The sequence below is a fragment of the Apus apus genome, chromosome 21, assembly GCF_020740795.1.
Source record: "Apus apus isolate bApuApu2 chromosome 21, bApuApu2.pri.cur, whole genome shotgun sequence".
Taxonomy (NCBI): Eukaryota; Metazoa; Chordata; class Aves; order Apodiformes; family Apodidae; genus Apus; species Apus apus.
Window position 1 is genome coordinate 7,166,485 of NC_067302.1, and position 14,027 is coordinate 7,180,511.

The following is a 14,027-nucleotide window of genomic DNA, read 5'->3' on the forward strand; positions in this document are numbered from 1 at the left end:
CTGAGGGAGGAAAACTGTGCAGAGAACTGGCCTGGACAGCTCCAAAACCTCTGTCAACACTTTCCCCTGTTGCCAGCTTGAAGACAGCACGTACATTGTCTCCTTTACAATTCCTGATGGGCCAGCCCCTGATTTTCAGTTTTGCCTTTGAGATCAGCTCTGTTTAAACTTAGTCACTGCAGTTCCTCTAAGAGGAGAAGGAGATGGTGGAACCCACTTTTGAGGATAACATACTAAGAAAGGAATGAATGATGGTATTTTATAGATCAGACACCCAAAGCAATAAAAATTGTAGGATTTATTCCAGAATCATGATTCCTCTTGAGTTACAATGGAGCCACCCATTTGTTTCCAAAACAGGGATGTGATGTTCTCTGCCAGTGAAAGCAAGAAGTGAGGCTGCTGTGGTGCTGGGCTGCCCCCCCAGCTCAGGTGCCCCTGGCAGGAGCAGGGTTAGGACTCTCTGTGCTCAAACCAAGTAGCAGGACACACGAGATGGAGGAACTGAGCCAAAGGAACAGCTTTGCTTCCTCCTGCTTTGGACTCCTCCGTGTTTTCTCTCAGCACTGGTTGATGGGTTTCAGGCTGAGGGAACATTTGGAAAGGAGCGGGAGAAGATGGTGACACACGGGGCTCTGGCTGACAAGTGGCTATGGACTACACACAAAAATGCTCTAATGCTGACTGCACCAAATGTTTCTTCTCCACCTAACACAGTTGTTTGGGATTTGGTTAGAAACAAAACTACATCTTGTAGCTTTTAATAGAGCTCTTGGCCAACAGTTCAAATGGGGGCGGGGAGGAGATGGAAGCAGGAGAGAGGCTGAATTTATGGGAGAGGGATGAGGTCTTTTGCTTTCTTACGAGTTGGAAAAGATTGATAGTGTGCAAAGGCTCTTGGATTCATTCCTCATGTAGCAGAATAGTTAGAGATTCACCACCCTGATGTTCATTCTGCCTTCCCCAGGTGGCCTGGAGACTGTCTAGGCTGTGGAGGAGAAGGAGCAGGGAGACATCCCACGTCTTCTCAACCCATCTGAACATCACAGACAGGACACACGTGTCACCTGGAGAGCATCTGTCTGTAGCCCCTGCCTGAAGAAAGAGTCAACTCCCCAGAACCAAAGCAATGCTGGAAGCCAGAGAAGAGGATGTGCAGAGAACTTGCTTTCCATTATCAGGGGAACGTTGGACAGATCTCCTGATTCCTCCATGCTGCTGTGGCTGGGAATCACAAGCCAAGAGCCGTGTCCCTTGGCAGGTTGCAAGTGCAGCATTGAGCACTTCCAAAGCTTCAGAGACAGCCACAGAGCAGTCAGCTACAGAAAAGAGAATTCTGGTGCTCTTTACAATGTCTGTTGTGTTCCAGTTGGGGCGTGAAAGGCTGAGGTGGTGTTCATTGCAGTCATTGCATGTTGAGGTGGCAACAACTTCTCAAAAGGCCACAATCAGTCTTATTTTTCAAATAATATTAGTAAATATGATGTTTGGTCTGTCTGAGAATGAATGAGGAACGTGAGCAGAACTGCTAACCATAAAAGTTCCTGGACATCTGGAAAGGATTAGTCAGAAGGTGCTTGGGATGAGGAGTTCAGGCAAGTTCAAGAGACACTTACTGTAGATTTGTTTCCTCAGGAGGAGGGAGGAGGAGGGAAAGGGTTGGGGGGAAAAGCAGGAAGAAAGGATTAAAATAAAGCCTAGGCAGGACTGGCAGATAAGGAGAGTGATGAGAAGAGTCGAGTCCTGTGGAGGTGTGAAGTGCAGAAAGGGGCAGCCCCAGAGGCTCTGCTGCAAGAGAAAGCACTGCAGGAAAGCACCTCTGCTCCTCGGCCAGATGTGTCCCCACAACCCACATCTGCAGGGTGAGCAGATTCTGCTCCCCTTGGAGCTCCCCAGCAAGTGAACAGGGAAAGAGCAGCAGTAAAGCCAAGAGCAGCAAAGGAACGCTGCAGAGCAGGCAGGAGCGTGAGGAGCAGAGCTGTATGCCCAGCTGATGTTGTTGGGAGAATGTTGGGTTTATTTCCAAATGGATAAGTACTCGTGCAGCCTCTTGGGCCCTGCAGAATCACAAAGGAGTTCTGCTCCAGGCCAAGATGAAAGTCTCAAAGATTAAGCATGAAAACCACAGGGACTTGTGAAACTCGTGCTTGGTTACTAAGTGACTCACTAAGCTTTGTATCATGTATTTCTGCCTCCAACTCACTTTTCACTTACAATCAGGTGCCAAATCCTTTGTCTTTTTCCTACCTGTGGACCCTTGTAGTAAATGTGATTTTTAAAACAGGTTGAAATCCATGAGCTTATGCTGAAGCTTTTGGGTTTCTTTTGAAAGTCTGGAGTTAGCCACAGCAGGTCCTCATTTCTGAGGCAGAACTGTCAGACTCCACTGCATCAGGAGCTAACTTCCACCCTACATGAAAAAACAAACTAAGCAGATAGAAGTCAGATGCTCTCTATAAATGTTCATGGGTATTCAAATGTAGTAACTGATTTTAGTTTGTGCTTTCCCTATAAGTGAAGAATAACTATTTTCAAATTAAGTTACCAGGAGGTAAAGCTGCAAATCAAAGCACAAGCTTTGTGTTTCCTGAAAATGTTACTTTAACAAGGTGGCTCCAGCTGCTAACTGTGTTTTATTGCATTCCTGAAAGGCAGATCTCCAGGCGAGAATACTTTAGGAGCATTGCTCCAGAGCTCAGGTTTATTTTTATGGTTAGGGGTGTTTCACCAGTTGTTCTCAGAGCCCTCAGCACTGCCCTCACCCCCTGCCCTCAACTGGGACAGCACAGGCTGGACACTCATCCCTGCCCCCCAGCCCTGATGAGGATTCGCTGCAGGAGCTGCTGCTTTTCCCCTGGGACAGCAGCAACATCCCTGAGATCCCACCTAACCCAGCCCTGCAGGCTCCCAAGCATCAGAGGAGGAGGAGCAGCTTCCCCACTGGAGTGCTTCCAAGTCAAATGCTTGAAGACCAAGTGCCCACCCTGGCTGTCCCGTGGTGGGGCCTTTGAACCCCCAGATTCCCAGGATCTGCGGCTGGAGGAGCCACGTTCTCGTTAGCAACTGGGGACCCTGGCAGCTGCAACCTCCAGATCCTGGAATGGAGCAGCTCCACAGTTGTATCCAATTAGGGTGCTCTATGGGGAGGTTCAGTCGTGTCCTTCCAGAACAGACAAATGCAGCTGATGACATGGCCTATCAGCCGGCAGCTGTACTGAGGAATTCATTACATCAAATTTCAAGGAGCCCCTCCTTCACCCCACTGCAGCCAGTCGGGTCATGGCCACTTCTATTTAAGATGATCTGAGAGGTCTTTTCCAGCCTTGGTGAAAGCCCTCCCAGCAGGGCCGTTGCTAGCCCAGGGATGGATGTCAGCGGGCCAAACACCTGGGAGAAGCCAAAGGGCCACACCAAACTGTTCTGAAGACCTTCCAAGGTGTAAATCCCTGTGTTCCTTCGCAGCCGCGCCGGAGAGAGACAGAGCCGAGGGTGCTGAAGGGCTGCAGGGCGTGTGAACAGCCCTGCCTCCAGGAACACCAGGGCTCCCTGGCCAAGCAAGCCCTCCCAGCAGCAGCGCCGGCCCCTGCGGGGACCGCCCCGGCGGGACCCCGCCCCTCCCTGGCGGCTGCTGACGTCACTGCCCGCTGGATGACGTCACTTTTCCTTGCAGCCCAAAGGGCACCTAGAGCAGCTTCCCAGACCCCCAGCTGGGGGATCCCCGGCAGCGCCTCGGCAGGGCAGCAGTGCCCCCGGGCGGCCACGGACCCCCGGGCGGCCACGGACCCCCGGGCCCGGCTTCACCCCCCGGCAGGAAGCACAGACACACACACAGACACAGACACAGACACACACACAGACACACACACACAGACACACACAGACACCCCCCTGCCCTCTGTCCACGTGACTCTTTATTTGGTTTTCCCTGAGCAGCTACATTTTATTATTTAACACCTCACTTAGAGACAGGCACCCTGCTGCTTCTGGGGACGTGGCAGAGCCCAGTGCCACAGCCAGCCAAAGGTGTCCCCAGGGCTGTCAGCAGCTGCTGCTGCCAGAGTGTGAAGCTTTAAGGCTGTGATGTAGACATGTCCTGCCAGGTGCCAGAGGAGCACACTCTGCCACACGGGGCTCTGCCTGTGTCCCTGCAGCTCCATCATTACACCTTCCAGCCAAGCTTGCTCCTTGCCCCTCAGTGCAGAGCTGGGGTGAAAGCAAACACCCTGCTCAAAGGCACTGGGCGCAGAGTCTGCTCTGACATCAGCACCTGAACATCTCCCTGGGGTGGTACCAGCTGCCTGGACCTCGTGTCACTCACGTGCAGCACAGCTCAGGTGAGTCACTCAACATGTTTTTCAGCATACAAAACACCCCTGGCAGGGAGAAGACCCGATGACTCCAGCAGCTGAAGGTGACTCTGCTCCACCCTCGTGGCTTGTGCAGCTCAGCCTCTTCAGGCACTGAAAATGACCCAGTCCCAGCATCTCCTACTGAGGGCAAGTATCCAAGGCAGCTCCCAAAAGCTTCCTCAGTGCATCCTCCTCCGTGGCCACCTGGGAACACACCAGGCACTCAGGGAAGCTGGTCAGGGTCAGGGCCTCCTGCCCTGTCAGGAGCCTGGCGAGCAGCACAGCTCCTGCTGGTTGTCCACAAACAGAGAGATCTTCAGAAGTGCGTCTGAGTTGGAAGGAAACAAACACCTCGTGAGGTCAATGCATCGTGCCTGTACTCTGTACCCACAGTAACCTGTTTCTAAAAGCAATGAAGAAAAACGTAAGTCAAACTGGCTTAGGAGACCAAATGCAGCAGATTCCCAAGCCCTGTGACCCTGTGGGGCCACTGCCTGCCTTGCTGGGCTCTGCTGGTGTGTTCCTGACTGACATAGTCCATGAGATCTCAGAGCAGGTCACAGAGACCAGCTGCAACCTGAGCCGGGCCAGCCCCTGCCCCCAGAGCAGCAAGCCCAGCCCGGGCTGCTAGAGCTGAGCTACCTTCAACTGCATCGTCCCTGTAGCGCTCCAAAATCCTCTCCCAGGTCTGCGGGAGGGCTTCCATCTCGGCCAGGCGGTCACAGCTGACACGGCGAAGGAGCAGGTCGCTCTCCAGGTACCTTCACACCCGGTAAGGACCACAACGAGACACAGGCACCCACCCGCTGCCCGGGGAGCCCGCCCGCCAAGGATACAGGTGCCGGTAGTAGCGCTCCACGTCCTGCAGCCCCTCCAGCGCCTCGGCCAGCGAGGGGCAGCGCGGCCCGCGCCGCAGGGCCCCCGCCAGCCCCAGCTCCGCCGCCCGCTCCTCGTACAGCCGCCAGACCGCGGCCGCGCCGGCCCCCACCGCGTCCCGCACGGCCCGCAGCTCCGCCCTGCGCGGCAAAGCGGGGCATGAGCGGCGGCCCCGCGCCCCTCGGCCCCGCGCCCCTCGGCCCCGCGCCCCTCGGCCCCGCGCCCCGCGGCCCTCGGCCCCGCGCCCCTCACCGCCGCCCGCCCAGCTCCTCCAGCAGCGCCTCGGCCGCGCCGCGCTGCTTCCGCCGCAGCCGCTCCCGCAGCTCCGCGAAGGCGCCCAGCGCCGACCGGTCCCAGCCGACCCGCTGCGCTGCCCGCATCTGCGCCGCCAGCCCGGCCAGCGAGCCCAGCAGCGGCGCCCAGGCCGCCAGGGCCGCCCGCCAGGCCGCGTCCTGCCCCGCCACCGCCCGCGCCCAGGCCCGCAGCGCCGCCGCCAGCGCCGCCATGGCGGCCGCCCGGGACCTGCGCTGGCGTCATCGGGCCGCGCCGGCCCCGCCGGGCCGCGGGCGCAGAGCCGAGCGCTGATTGGCCGCGGGTGCAGAGCCCAGCGCTGATTGGCCGCGGGTGCAGAGCCCAGCGCTGATTGGCCAGTAGCTGCGGCGGTTGGATTTAAACGCGCGGCGGCGGCGCTTCCGGCCCTGCAGCCACAGCCCGCCCCGCTCCCGGCCCCGCTCCCGGCCCCGCTCCCGGCCCCGCTCCCGGCCCCGCTCAGCCCCGCTCCCGGCCCCGCTCGGCCCCGCTCCCGGCCCCGCTCCCGGCCCGCCATGGCTCCCCCGAGGAGGAAGGCTGGCGCGAAGGCGCGCGCTCGGAAGCTGGCCGCCTTCCTGAAGGATTTCGACCGCGAGGGTGGGTGCGGGAGCGGGTGCGGGAGCGGGAGCGGGCGGGCTGGGCCGGGCCGGGCCCCGCGCGGGCCGGGCTGAGCCGTGTCTGTCCCGTGTCTGTCCCGCAGTGAGGAGCCGGGTGGAGGAGGTGCGGACCAACGGGGAGCGCCTGGTCAAGGAGGCGGAAAACCTTTACAACATCGCGATCCTGCGGCTGCCGCTGGCGCTGCGCGAGCTGAACTGGCTGGACTACTTCGGTGGGAGCCGGGCCGGGCTGCGGGGCGCGCTCTGCTCGCTCAAGCAAGGCGGGCAGTGAGGGGCGCCCGGGCTGTTTGCCGCGGGGCTGGAAGCGCTGCCGCCCGGGGCTCCGGGGGGCGGCTGGTTCGTCCCGCGCCCCGTCGGTGCGTGCGGGACCGGCTGCCCCGCGTCCTGCTGATGCGGTCTTTAATGTTTTCTTGTAGCTAAAGGAGGAAGCAAAAAGGTTCTGGAAGAGGCAGCCACGGTGGGTACCCAGCACTAATATCCGGCTTTTCTGATGCTTTGAGCAGCTCTGCAGCATTTACGGGTTTTTTGTTGGGAACAAAGGGGGTTGCGGCCTGTGGGAGCGTTCCCACAGCAGAACGTCCCTCCTGCTGAGGCAGCAGTTCGAGCTGCCCGCGGGATGCAGCATGGCATTCATGTTCTCCTGCTGCTCCTCCTCCCTCCTCCCTTACCTGCTTGGTTTTCTGCCCAGACCCCTGAGTGCACACACACTTTTCACCAAACTGAAGCATTTTTAAGTTGTTTGAGCAGCATGGTGGGGGTGAAGCAAACTTAGAGCTGCCAGGTAAGACACGTGAGTCCAGAATGACACAGAGTTCACGTGTTGTCACCTGCAGAGAAGGCCCCAGTTTGAGCACAATAGGAGGTGTTTTTGCTGTAAAATAACTGGGGATTTGGTTGACAGCTTTGACTTTTCAGAACCATGTGCTACTGAACCCTAACGGTGTCATGACTGTTTTTAATTTTAGGCAGACTTGGAAATAACAGAAATAAACAAGTTAACAGCAGAAGTTATCCAAACGCCTTTAAAAGTCATCAAGAAAGGTCAGTTTGTTTTAAGCATTGTGATGAATTCAGTGAGTTGGGAGCACATCAGGGTTTACATGCTAAGAATAATAATTCAGTTCTTAGATCCCTCAATGGATGTAAAGACAGGAAAATAATCTTGTGTTTATCCCTACTAGCTGAAGTGGCTCTACTGAATTTTATTAAATCATTCAAAGTAGTGCTGTGTCAACCATTTGGATTTCATTGGGGTTTGGGTTTCAGAAGCAAATTGTTGCCAAAAATGCTTGTAGTTATTGACTGTTCATCTCAGCTGTCAACTTAAAACATAAAGTTATTATTTCTTTTCAACTTAGATAACACTTTATCTTTCTAGTGGAAAAATACAAGCAGGTTGCTGAAGCTATTAAAGAAGAAGCAGAACCTCCTTTGCTTCCTGTGGCAAAGAAAGCAAGACATGACAGCCAGTGTCCTTCAGAGCTAGGAGCTGAAAACCTTCACCCGAGGACTGCAAAGGTAAGTGGCTGCTCTTGGTGGTGACTTTCTTCCCAAGATACAAACGTCTTTCTGAGATCATGCCTGTGGTAATGTAACTGTCCAGGATGCTTTGAGGGATACCTGAATTGTTTCCTGGAACATCTGGTGATGGTGGAAGGCTATTTAAGCTTGTTTGATGTTTGCTTCTGGACTCTTGTGCCATAAGAAGGAGCCTGTTGAGCCAAACATTTTGTGTGGAAGCATCAGGTTGTTGTGGTCTCAGCTGTCAAACAAGAGCCAAGTAACTGATTTGGTGAGGAATGTGTGTGTTGCAGGGGAAGGCATCCACTAAAAAGGTGCCAGTGTCCAGGAGCAGACAACCTCCTTCAGCGAGAGGGAAGCGCCTGAGCAAGAGGTGAGAGGGATGGTCTTTTCACTGCATTTCAGAAAGAGAGTGTTTAGTGAGAATGTAACTCTTACTGGAGTGTGGCTTAGTTGGCCACAGGAACATGTAGTTGTGCCATAGTACAGGCACAGATCAGTGATCTGGAAGGGAATGAAAGATGGGCAACTTCATCTCCTGTGGTCCCTGGCTCTGGGGTTTGCCTTAGATTAGCAGAGCCTCTGGTGTGATGTGGTGATGCCCTCATTCAAGTCTTTAAGATGGTGCTTGTACATTTGTTAAAATATTCTTAGGAGCAGGTTTTTATGTATTTCCCTTTAACAGATCAAGCAGAAACAACTTTATCACTCCAGCTACTGGTAGAATTGTCGATTTCTGTGCTCCAGGAGGCACCTCCATGGTCACACCCAAATTTGATTCCAGGTTTGTGTTCTGTTAAACATCTCTGCTCATCTTCTACATGGGGGAGTCTCTTGCCATTTGCTTTGTACCTGTATCCATCATCTGCTTGTAACCTAATCCTTAGTGGCTCTTTGAACCTGAAATGAAAGACTTTCTTCTTTCGCAATGGAATCGTTTAGCTCTAACTGCTCATTCCAGCCTTTTCAAGACCCCGGGTCTGCGCACGCCCAAAGTGAACGAGCGTGTTTACACCATCTCTGCCAACGGGAGCCCCCTGGCTGACGGCAGCGATGCCTTCATCACCCTCCCTGTGGGAGGAGGGGAGGTACGTGTGAAGCTTTCATCCCTGAATCTGTGCTGAAGGGGGAGCTCGTAACCTGGGGGCCTTACCCCTCTCAAGTCACCTGCTCCTGTCCCTTGAGTGGTGTCGCTGCAGCTCATCAGGGATTGATCTGGCTTAAAAAGAACTTTCAAGAGATTTTCAGTCAGGAGTGAGAGCCATCCAAGCCGGTCACAGTAGAATGTTGTGCATTTAAAGTGGCTTCTGTGGCAGTTGTGTTACTGTGCTGCAGGGAAGGTGTGAGATCAGCTGCTCCTCAAGTTGAATGTAGTTTTCTGCCTGTACATGATCCCCTATTATACTTGGATTTTATTTACTTTTTTAATTACTACTTTTTGCTACTTCCACCTGCTGCAGCTGACCAAACAGAAAACCTAAGATTCAGGGTTTTTTCCCACAGAGCATTCGTTTAACAGCAAGTGATTTGACCAAGAGGAATCTTCTTCATCTGAACCCAGAGGCCCAAGGAGTTATGAAGCAGCTCTCAGTAAGTCTGCAACCTGTTGTCAGCCCTGACCTGGAGTTATGAGGCAGAGTCCCTGGGAGTACTAATTAACTTCTCCTTTCTAGGTTCGTCTTGCACAGGCCTGCAGTGCAAGGACCCTCAGATGAAACCGGGTGAACGTTGACATCCCTCTGTAAATCTACAGAATCTTACACTTAGGACTGCTACCTTTAGTTCTTGTTCTAATTTTGTCTTCCTTCCATTAATTTACAGAATGGAAGTTAAGATCTAATTTTTCTACCTATAATATGTAATGGGATTAGAATAAATTGGGGTTTTTTATTATTCATTATTTCCTTTAAGGTTGAGACCAAGATACAGTTATCTTGGGCTTGCAGACCAGCAAGCTGGGGAAAGGCTGTTCTGGTGTCTTGCAGAAGCCACAAGCAGTGGACACAAGTGACTGGAGTCCACCCATATCTGCCTGGGCAAGGAAAGCAACAGACCAAATTTGTGGTGGTTCCTTCCAGGAATGTCCTTTCTCTGCAAAAGGTGGTGACTGTCTCAGCCATTGTGTTTGTACCTGGCTTTGAGAGTTTTGTAGTGAACTCATGCATTTTACTGTTTTTAAAGTAGTAAAAGATCTTAAGTACTTCAGCTGGTCTGTTGCTTAACTAGATGACTGGGAGCAACCTCAGAGCTACAAGAGTGTCTTAATGTGAGAGAACTTTGCTTTTCCTTCACCCCCTTCAAAATCTCCAGGTGAAGCAGGACTGGAACTGAGTATAGACAGGGGAGAAGAAAGCTTGGACTAGTCAAAGCATTGGTTTGCCCTTTCTTCTCACCTAAACTGAGTTGATTCCATTCGTTTCTTTGAAGAGCCATTTCTTTGAGCAGAATGAAAGCTTCCTCAATCATTAATGGCTTTTTTCCTGTTGCTTGTGGAAAACACAGATAAATCTTGCTCTAGTCCAAATTCATAAAAATTCCACTTCAAATGTAGCCTCTTGGGAATGGGTTACTGTATCAATAATGACAGATGTCAGCAGGAGCAGCATCTGGCTGAACACTTCCCTGCAAAATGAAGCAGGGGAGAGAAGTCTTATATTTGCTTCTCTACAACAACTGTCTTGTTTGCAACAGCCTGGAAAAGCAGAGCTCTCTGAAGCAGTAGGTTTCTGGGGAAAGGCTGCATAAAGTCTTGAGCTGTAAAAGACTCCTCTCACTCAAAACCCAGGGTTTCATTTTTATTGTGAACCTTTGCAGCAGGTTCAGGAGGGGAGAAGCTGTGGAGCCCCTTGGCTCTGGTCAGCTCCCGTTCCTGAAGCATCGTTCTGTATGGATCATACAAATCAGAGTTGTAAGATGGCATCAGGGAGAGACAACCTGATGACACCAACATGAGAACCCTTTAATGGGCATGTTAAGACCATTCAGAGTAAAGAACTTTACTTTTCTAACATGGTCTAAGATTATTTTTTTTCCTAAAAACAAGCCTATTTCTTTAACTGTTGCAGTGTCCTTTCCAAAGACACCTTTTTGTCCTTGCTTTAAATGTCTTTGAAGTGGCTTATAAACAGGGATGTTGAGACTTCAGGAATTTGTCTAAGTTTGGGAAAATGCTTTTGGCAAAAGCCAAGCCTAGAGCACAATGAAGAAAGGCTGGAAAAGCTCTCTCAGTGGTAGGCATTGCTGTAAATCTTAGATGCAGCATGTGGCGTGGGAGCAAGTTTGCAGAACAGCATTCCTACAGCAATTTCCTTTAAAAATCAAGCAGGTCACTAGTGCAAGCCTCAACCACACACCATGTGTTTGGAGATTGGGATTTAAGCGGTTTTGGCAGCTTCTAACTCCGAACTGCAGGTGGCAATATTGTAAACTACCGAGCTACAAGTACACTTGCCTTGCTGCCGTTGAGTTCTGTTAACATATTAATTAAAAAACAGTTAAGCTGTAAATAAAGCTAACACACTTGGATACAGATGTGTAAGTCTAGATTCTGCTCTAAACATGTCTTTACCAGGGGAAAAAAATAACTAGAATGGTTAGCTAGCCTCGAGGAGCTGTCGGTGCTGTCTGCTCTTAGGAGCTCCCTGTCAGCCTCTAGGCCCTTCACTGGCATCCTTGCCACTCTGGTCTCTTTAGTGCTGAGGTTTGGTGTTGTGACTTACCAAATCCAGGAAATGTTTTTGCTCGTGCTAGACAGCAGTCCTGTCCCTCTGGGGTCATGAGATGCAGATCCCACTGGGCTGCTCCCCCAGGGCTCTCCAATGCAGACACGGCAGCCCCAGCCCTGCACACCTGCCTGTGGCAGAGCCAAACCTTTGATTCCAACTCTGTATTTGTGTGGTGTCCATCCCTGGTTCTTCTGGAAGGCCATATTTGGGATGTTATTTGGACTAATGCTCTATTTATGCCTACCAAAAAAAATTGCTTGTGAAGTAAGGCTTAGCCCCTGGAAGGAGCAGAACCTGCAGGGTTGTGGCTGCACTTGCCTGTCCCTGCGTGGGGTGGCTGTGGAGGCAGCACAGCTGGAGGTTCCCCTCTGCAGAGGTGCTGCCCAGGCAGGGCATTCCCAGGGCAGTGCTCACAGTCAAACTCTCTTTTCTAATTGTCAGTGAGTTAATTGTGTCTGACATGAGTTAAAGCTCCCTGGCAGCTGATAGCTGAACAGATTCATCACCTCAATCCATTTTGTGTGCTGCCTGCACCACGTGCTCCTCTAGACCACGGGTAAGCATTTTTCTGCAGTTTTATTGCTTGTGTAAATTGTTGGCATCACTTCTGGCCCTTTTGCACAGCACAAGGCAGTTTTTGTTTGACAAAGCTTGAACCTCCCCCTTCAGTTCAAGGATTGCAGGGGCGACACGGGAGCTCGCTGACTTTTTTGTGGATGTGAGAAGGTTTTATGTATGTTGTTTGTGTGCTGGTCTGACTCTGGTCTGAACTGCTCTTTAAGCTGAGTGATGGGTGATGAGATGCAGCAGATTAACATAACTATTGTGTCAGGTTGGAAGGGGCTCTGTCTGTCCCTGGCCAGAGCAGTTTAGCTTATGGAAAGAGGCTGAAATTAGTTGGTGTTCTCTGAGGGCTTTTATAGTTCTGGGTAACTACAGCCTTGCAGGGAAAAAAGCTTTCCTGCCTTCCTGTCTTGGCCCTCTGGACAGGAGGTCCTGCTGTCAAAGGGCAGGTGCAGCAGGACCCTGGGCGGGTGCTCAGGAGCTGCAGGATTTGTGCTGCAGCTTTGCTCTGGGTGAGAGTTCAGCCCAAATTCATAACGGAAATGTAAAACTATAAATCTAGAGAAACAATGAGCAGAATAGGCACCCAGTGAGGTACCTTCCCCAGGATGTGCTGACATTGAACTCCCACAAAGGGACTGTGAGATAATGATCCTAATGGGTGACTCTTCCAGGCAATTTGATAGATGTGCCCTCTCAAGCAGTGTCAGAAATAGCTCTGGATACAAAGCGAGTGTTTATCATCATGGACACCTTGCAGGTGGTCACTGATTCGGTGACATTGCAAGAAATAAATAGATAACAATTCCCTGCTTGCTGATAGAAGGGTTGATAATTTAGAACAAATTAGAGCTGTCTCCAGGCAACTTTTTCATGCAGGAGTTTTTGATTTGAAGGTGCAGGACATCTCAGGCAGCTCCTCCACCTGACCTGTATAATACCACCAGAAATCCATGTTTCCTGAGCCAGCCAAAGGCATTACAAGGGGAGCTATTCCTTAACATCACTCAAAGGGGCATGGAGGAGTTTATAAGTCAGTTTCCTAAGTAGGCAACTGGGCAAACTGCAAATTCCAAGGTGAAATGTGTCTGGAAAGCCCTGCTCTTTGGGTGAGTTTAGTTGAAGAGGCTGCATCTCCAAGTTCTGTGTTCAGTTGCAGTGTCTGAAGGTAGCAGAAAAGATGTTCTGCAAAAATTCATCCATCTGTGGAATTTGGGTTGTTTTGAAAAATTTGCACACAGACAAGTGAGGTCAGGGAAATGAGAATATTCAAATAACAAGTATTTTGAAAAAAAAGACATTCAATAGAACAAATTGAGTGTTCACAAACTGACTTTTCAGGAGTTCCAACATCTTGGTGAATTGGAGAGGACTCTGGGGAGCAGTGGGAAGTTCAAGTTCCTTGTGCCAAGTCTCTGGTGGGTGACACGATTCCCTTCAGTAAGGACTCAGCTTTTGGTGGCCTCTCTGGGTGGGGACAGGTGGTCTCTGCACTCCCATCCCAGCTGAGTCTCCCTGCTGCCAGAGCACAGCTGGGACTGACTCTGCTTGAACTTACATCTTTCTTCCAGCAGTTCACAGCTGAGGAATGTGCAGTTTTTAACGAGGCAAAAAAAAATAATTCCATCTGGGAGATGAGTCTGGATCCCAGGTCTGCTGGCAGCTGCATTCCCACCTGGTCCATGAATCACCCCGTGCTCCTGGCCCTGCTCTGCTGCAGGGGGGATGCTGGTGGCTGCTGGCGGGTGACAACAGGGGCAGGAGGAGCCCAGCATGGTCCTTGGCATGGGGTTGGACTCCATCTCACAGATAAGTTCTCCCCATGCTGAACAACTGCAAGTCCACTTGTAGAAAGAGAAGTAACAGAGCAGAGGTGAGCACAGGGGTTTCTGCAGTTGCTTCCTGTGGCTTATCAAGCCTCTCCCCTTCTTGCTGCTGCAAGGGATGCTCTGAGAGCAGAGCTACAAAACTGCCAGCACTGCTTGAAGTTCTTTAACTTCACTCTTTAATTTCCTGCTTTCTTTGTGAGATTCTTTTTTATGGGTTGGTTGTGGGTTTTTTGCCTG

The 14,027-nt window shown here is 51.7% G+C and overlaps 2 protein-coding genes across 2 annotated transcripts; one reads left to right on the plus strand and one right to left on the minus strand.

Annotated features, from left to right (window-relative positions):
- Window positions 1-4,509: 4,509 nt before the first annotated feature.
- On the minus strand, window positions 4,510-5,752 carry C21H1orf109 (chromosome 21 C1orf109 homolog). The gene is made up of 4 exons (XM_051638143.1): window positions 5,478-5,752; window positions 5,186-5,365; window positions 4,992-5,110; window positions 4,510-4,677 (listed from the first exon to the last, which is right to left on the minus strand). Exons 1-4 carry the CDS (start codon window positions 5,729-5,731, stop codon window positions 4,610-4,612), a joined length of 621 nt encoding a protein of 206 aa, XP_051494103.1. The 5' UTR covers window positions 5,732-5,752; the 3' UTR covers window positions 4,510-4,609.
- A 297-nt stretch (window positions 5,753-6,049) lies between these two features.
- On the plus strand, window positions 6,050-10,680 carry CDCA8 (cell division cycle associated 8). The gene is made up of 10 exons (XM_051638129.1): window positions 6,050-6,131; window positions 6,235-6,363; window positions 6,568-6,608; window positions 7,117-7,192; window positions 7,530-7,669; window positions 7,966-8,045; window positions 8,358-8,456; window positions 8,634-8,760; window positions 9,176-9,262; window positions 9,346-10,680. Exons 1-10 carry the CDS (start codon window positions 6,050-6,052, stop codon window positions 9,385-9,387), a joined length of 903 nt encoding a protein of 300 aa, XP_051494089.1. The 3' UTR covers window positions 9,388-10,680.
- The last annotated feature ends 3,347 nt before the right edge of the window (window positions 10,681-14,027 follow it).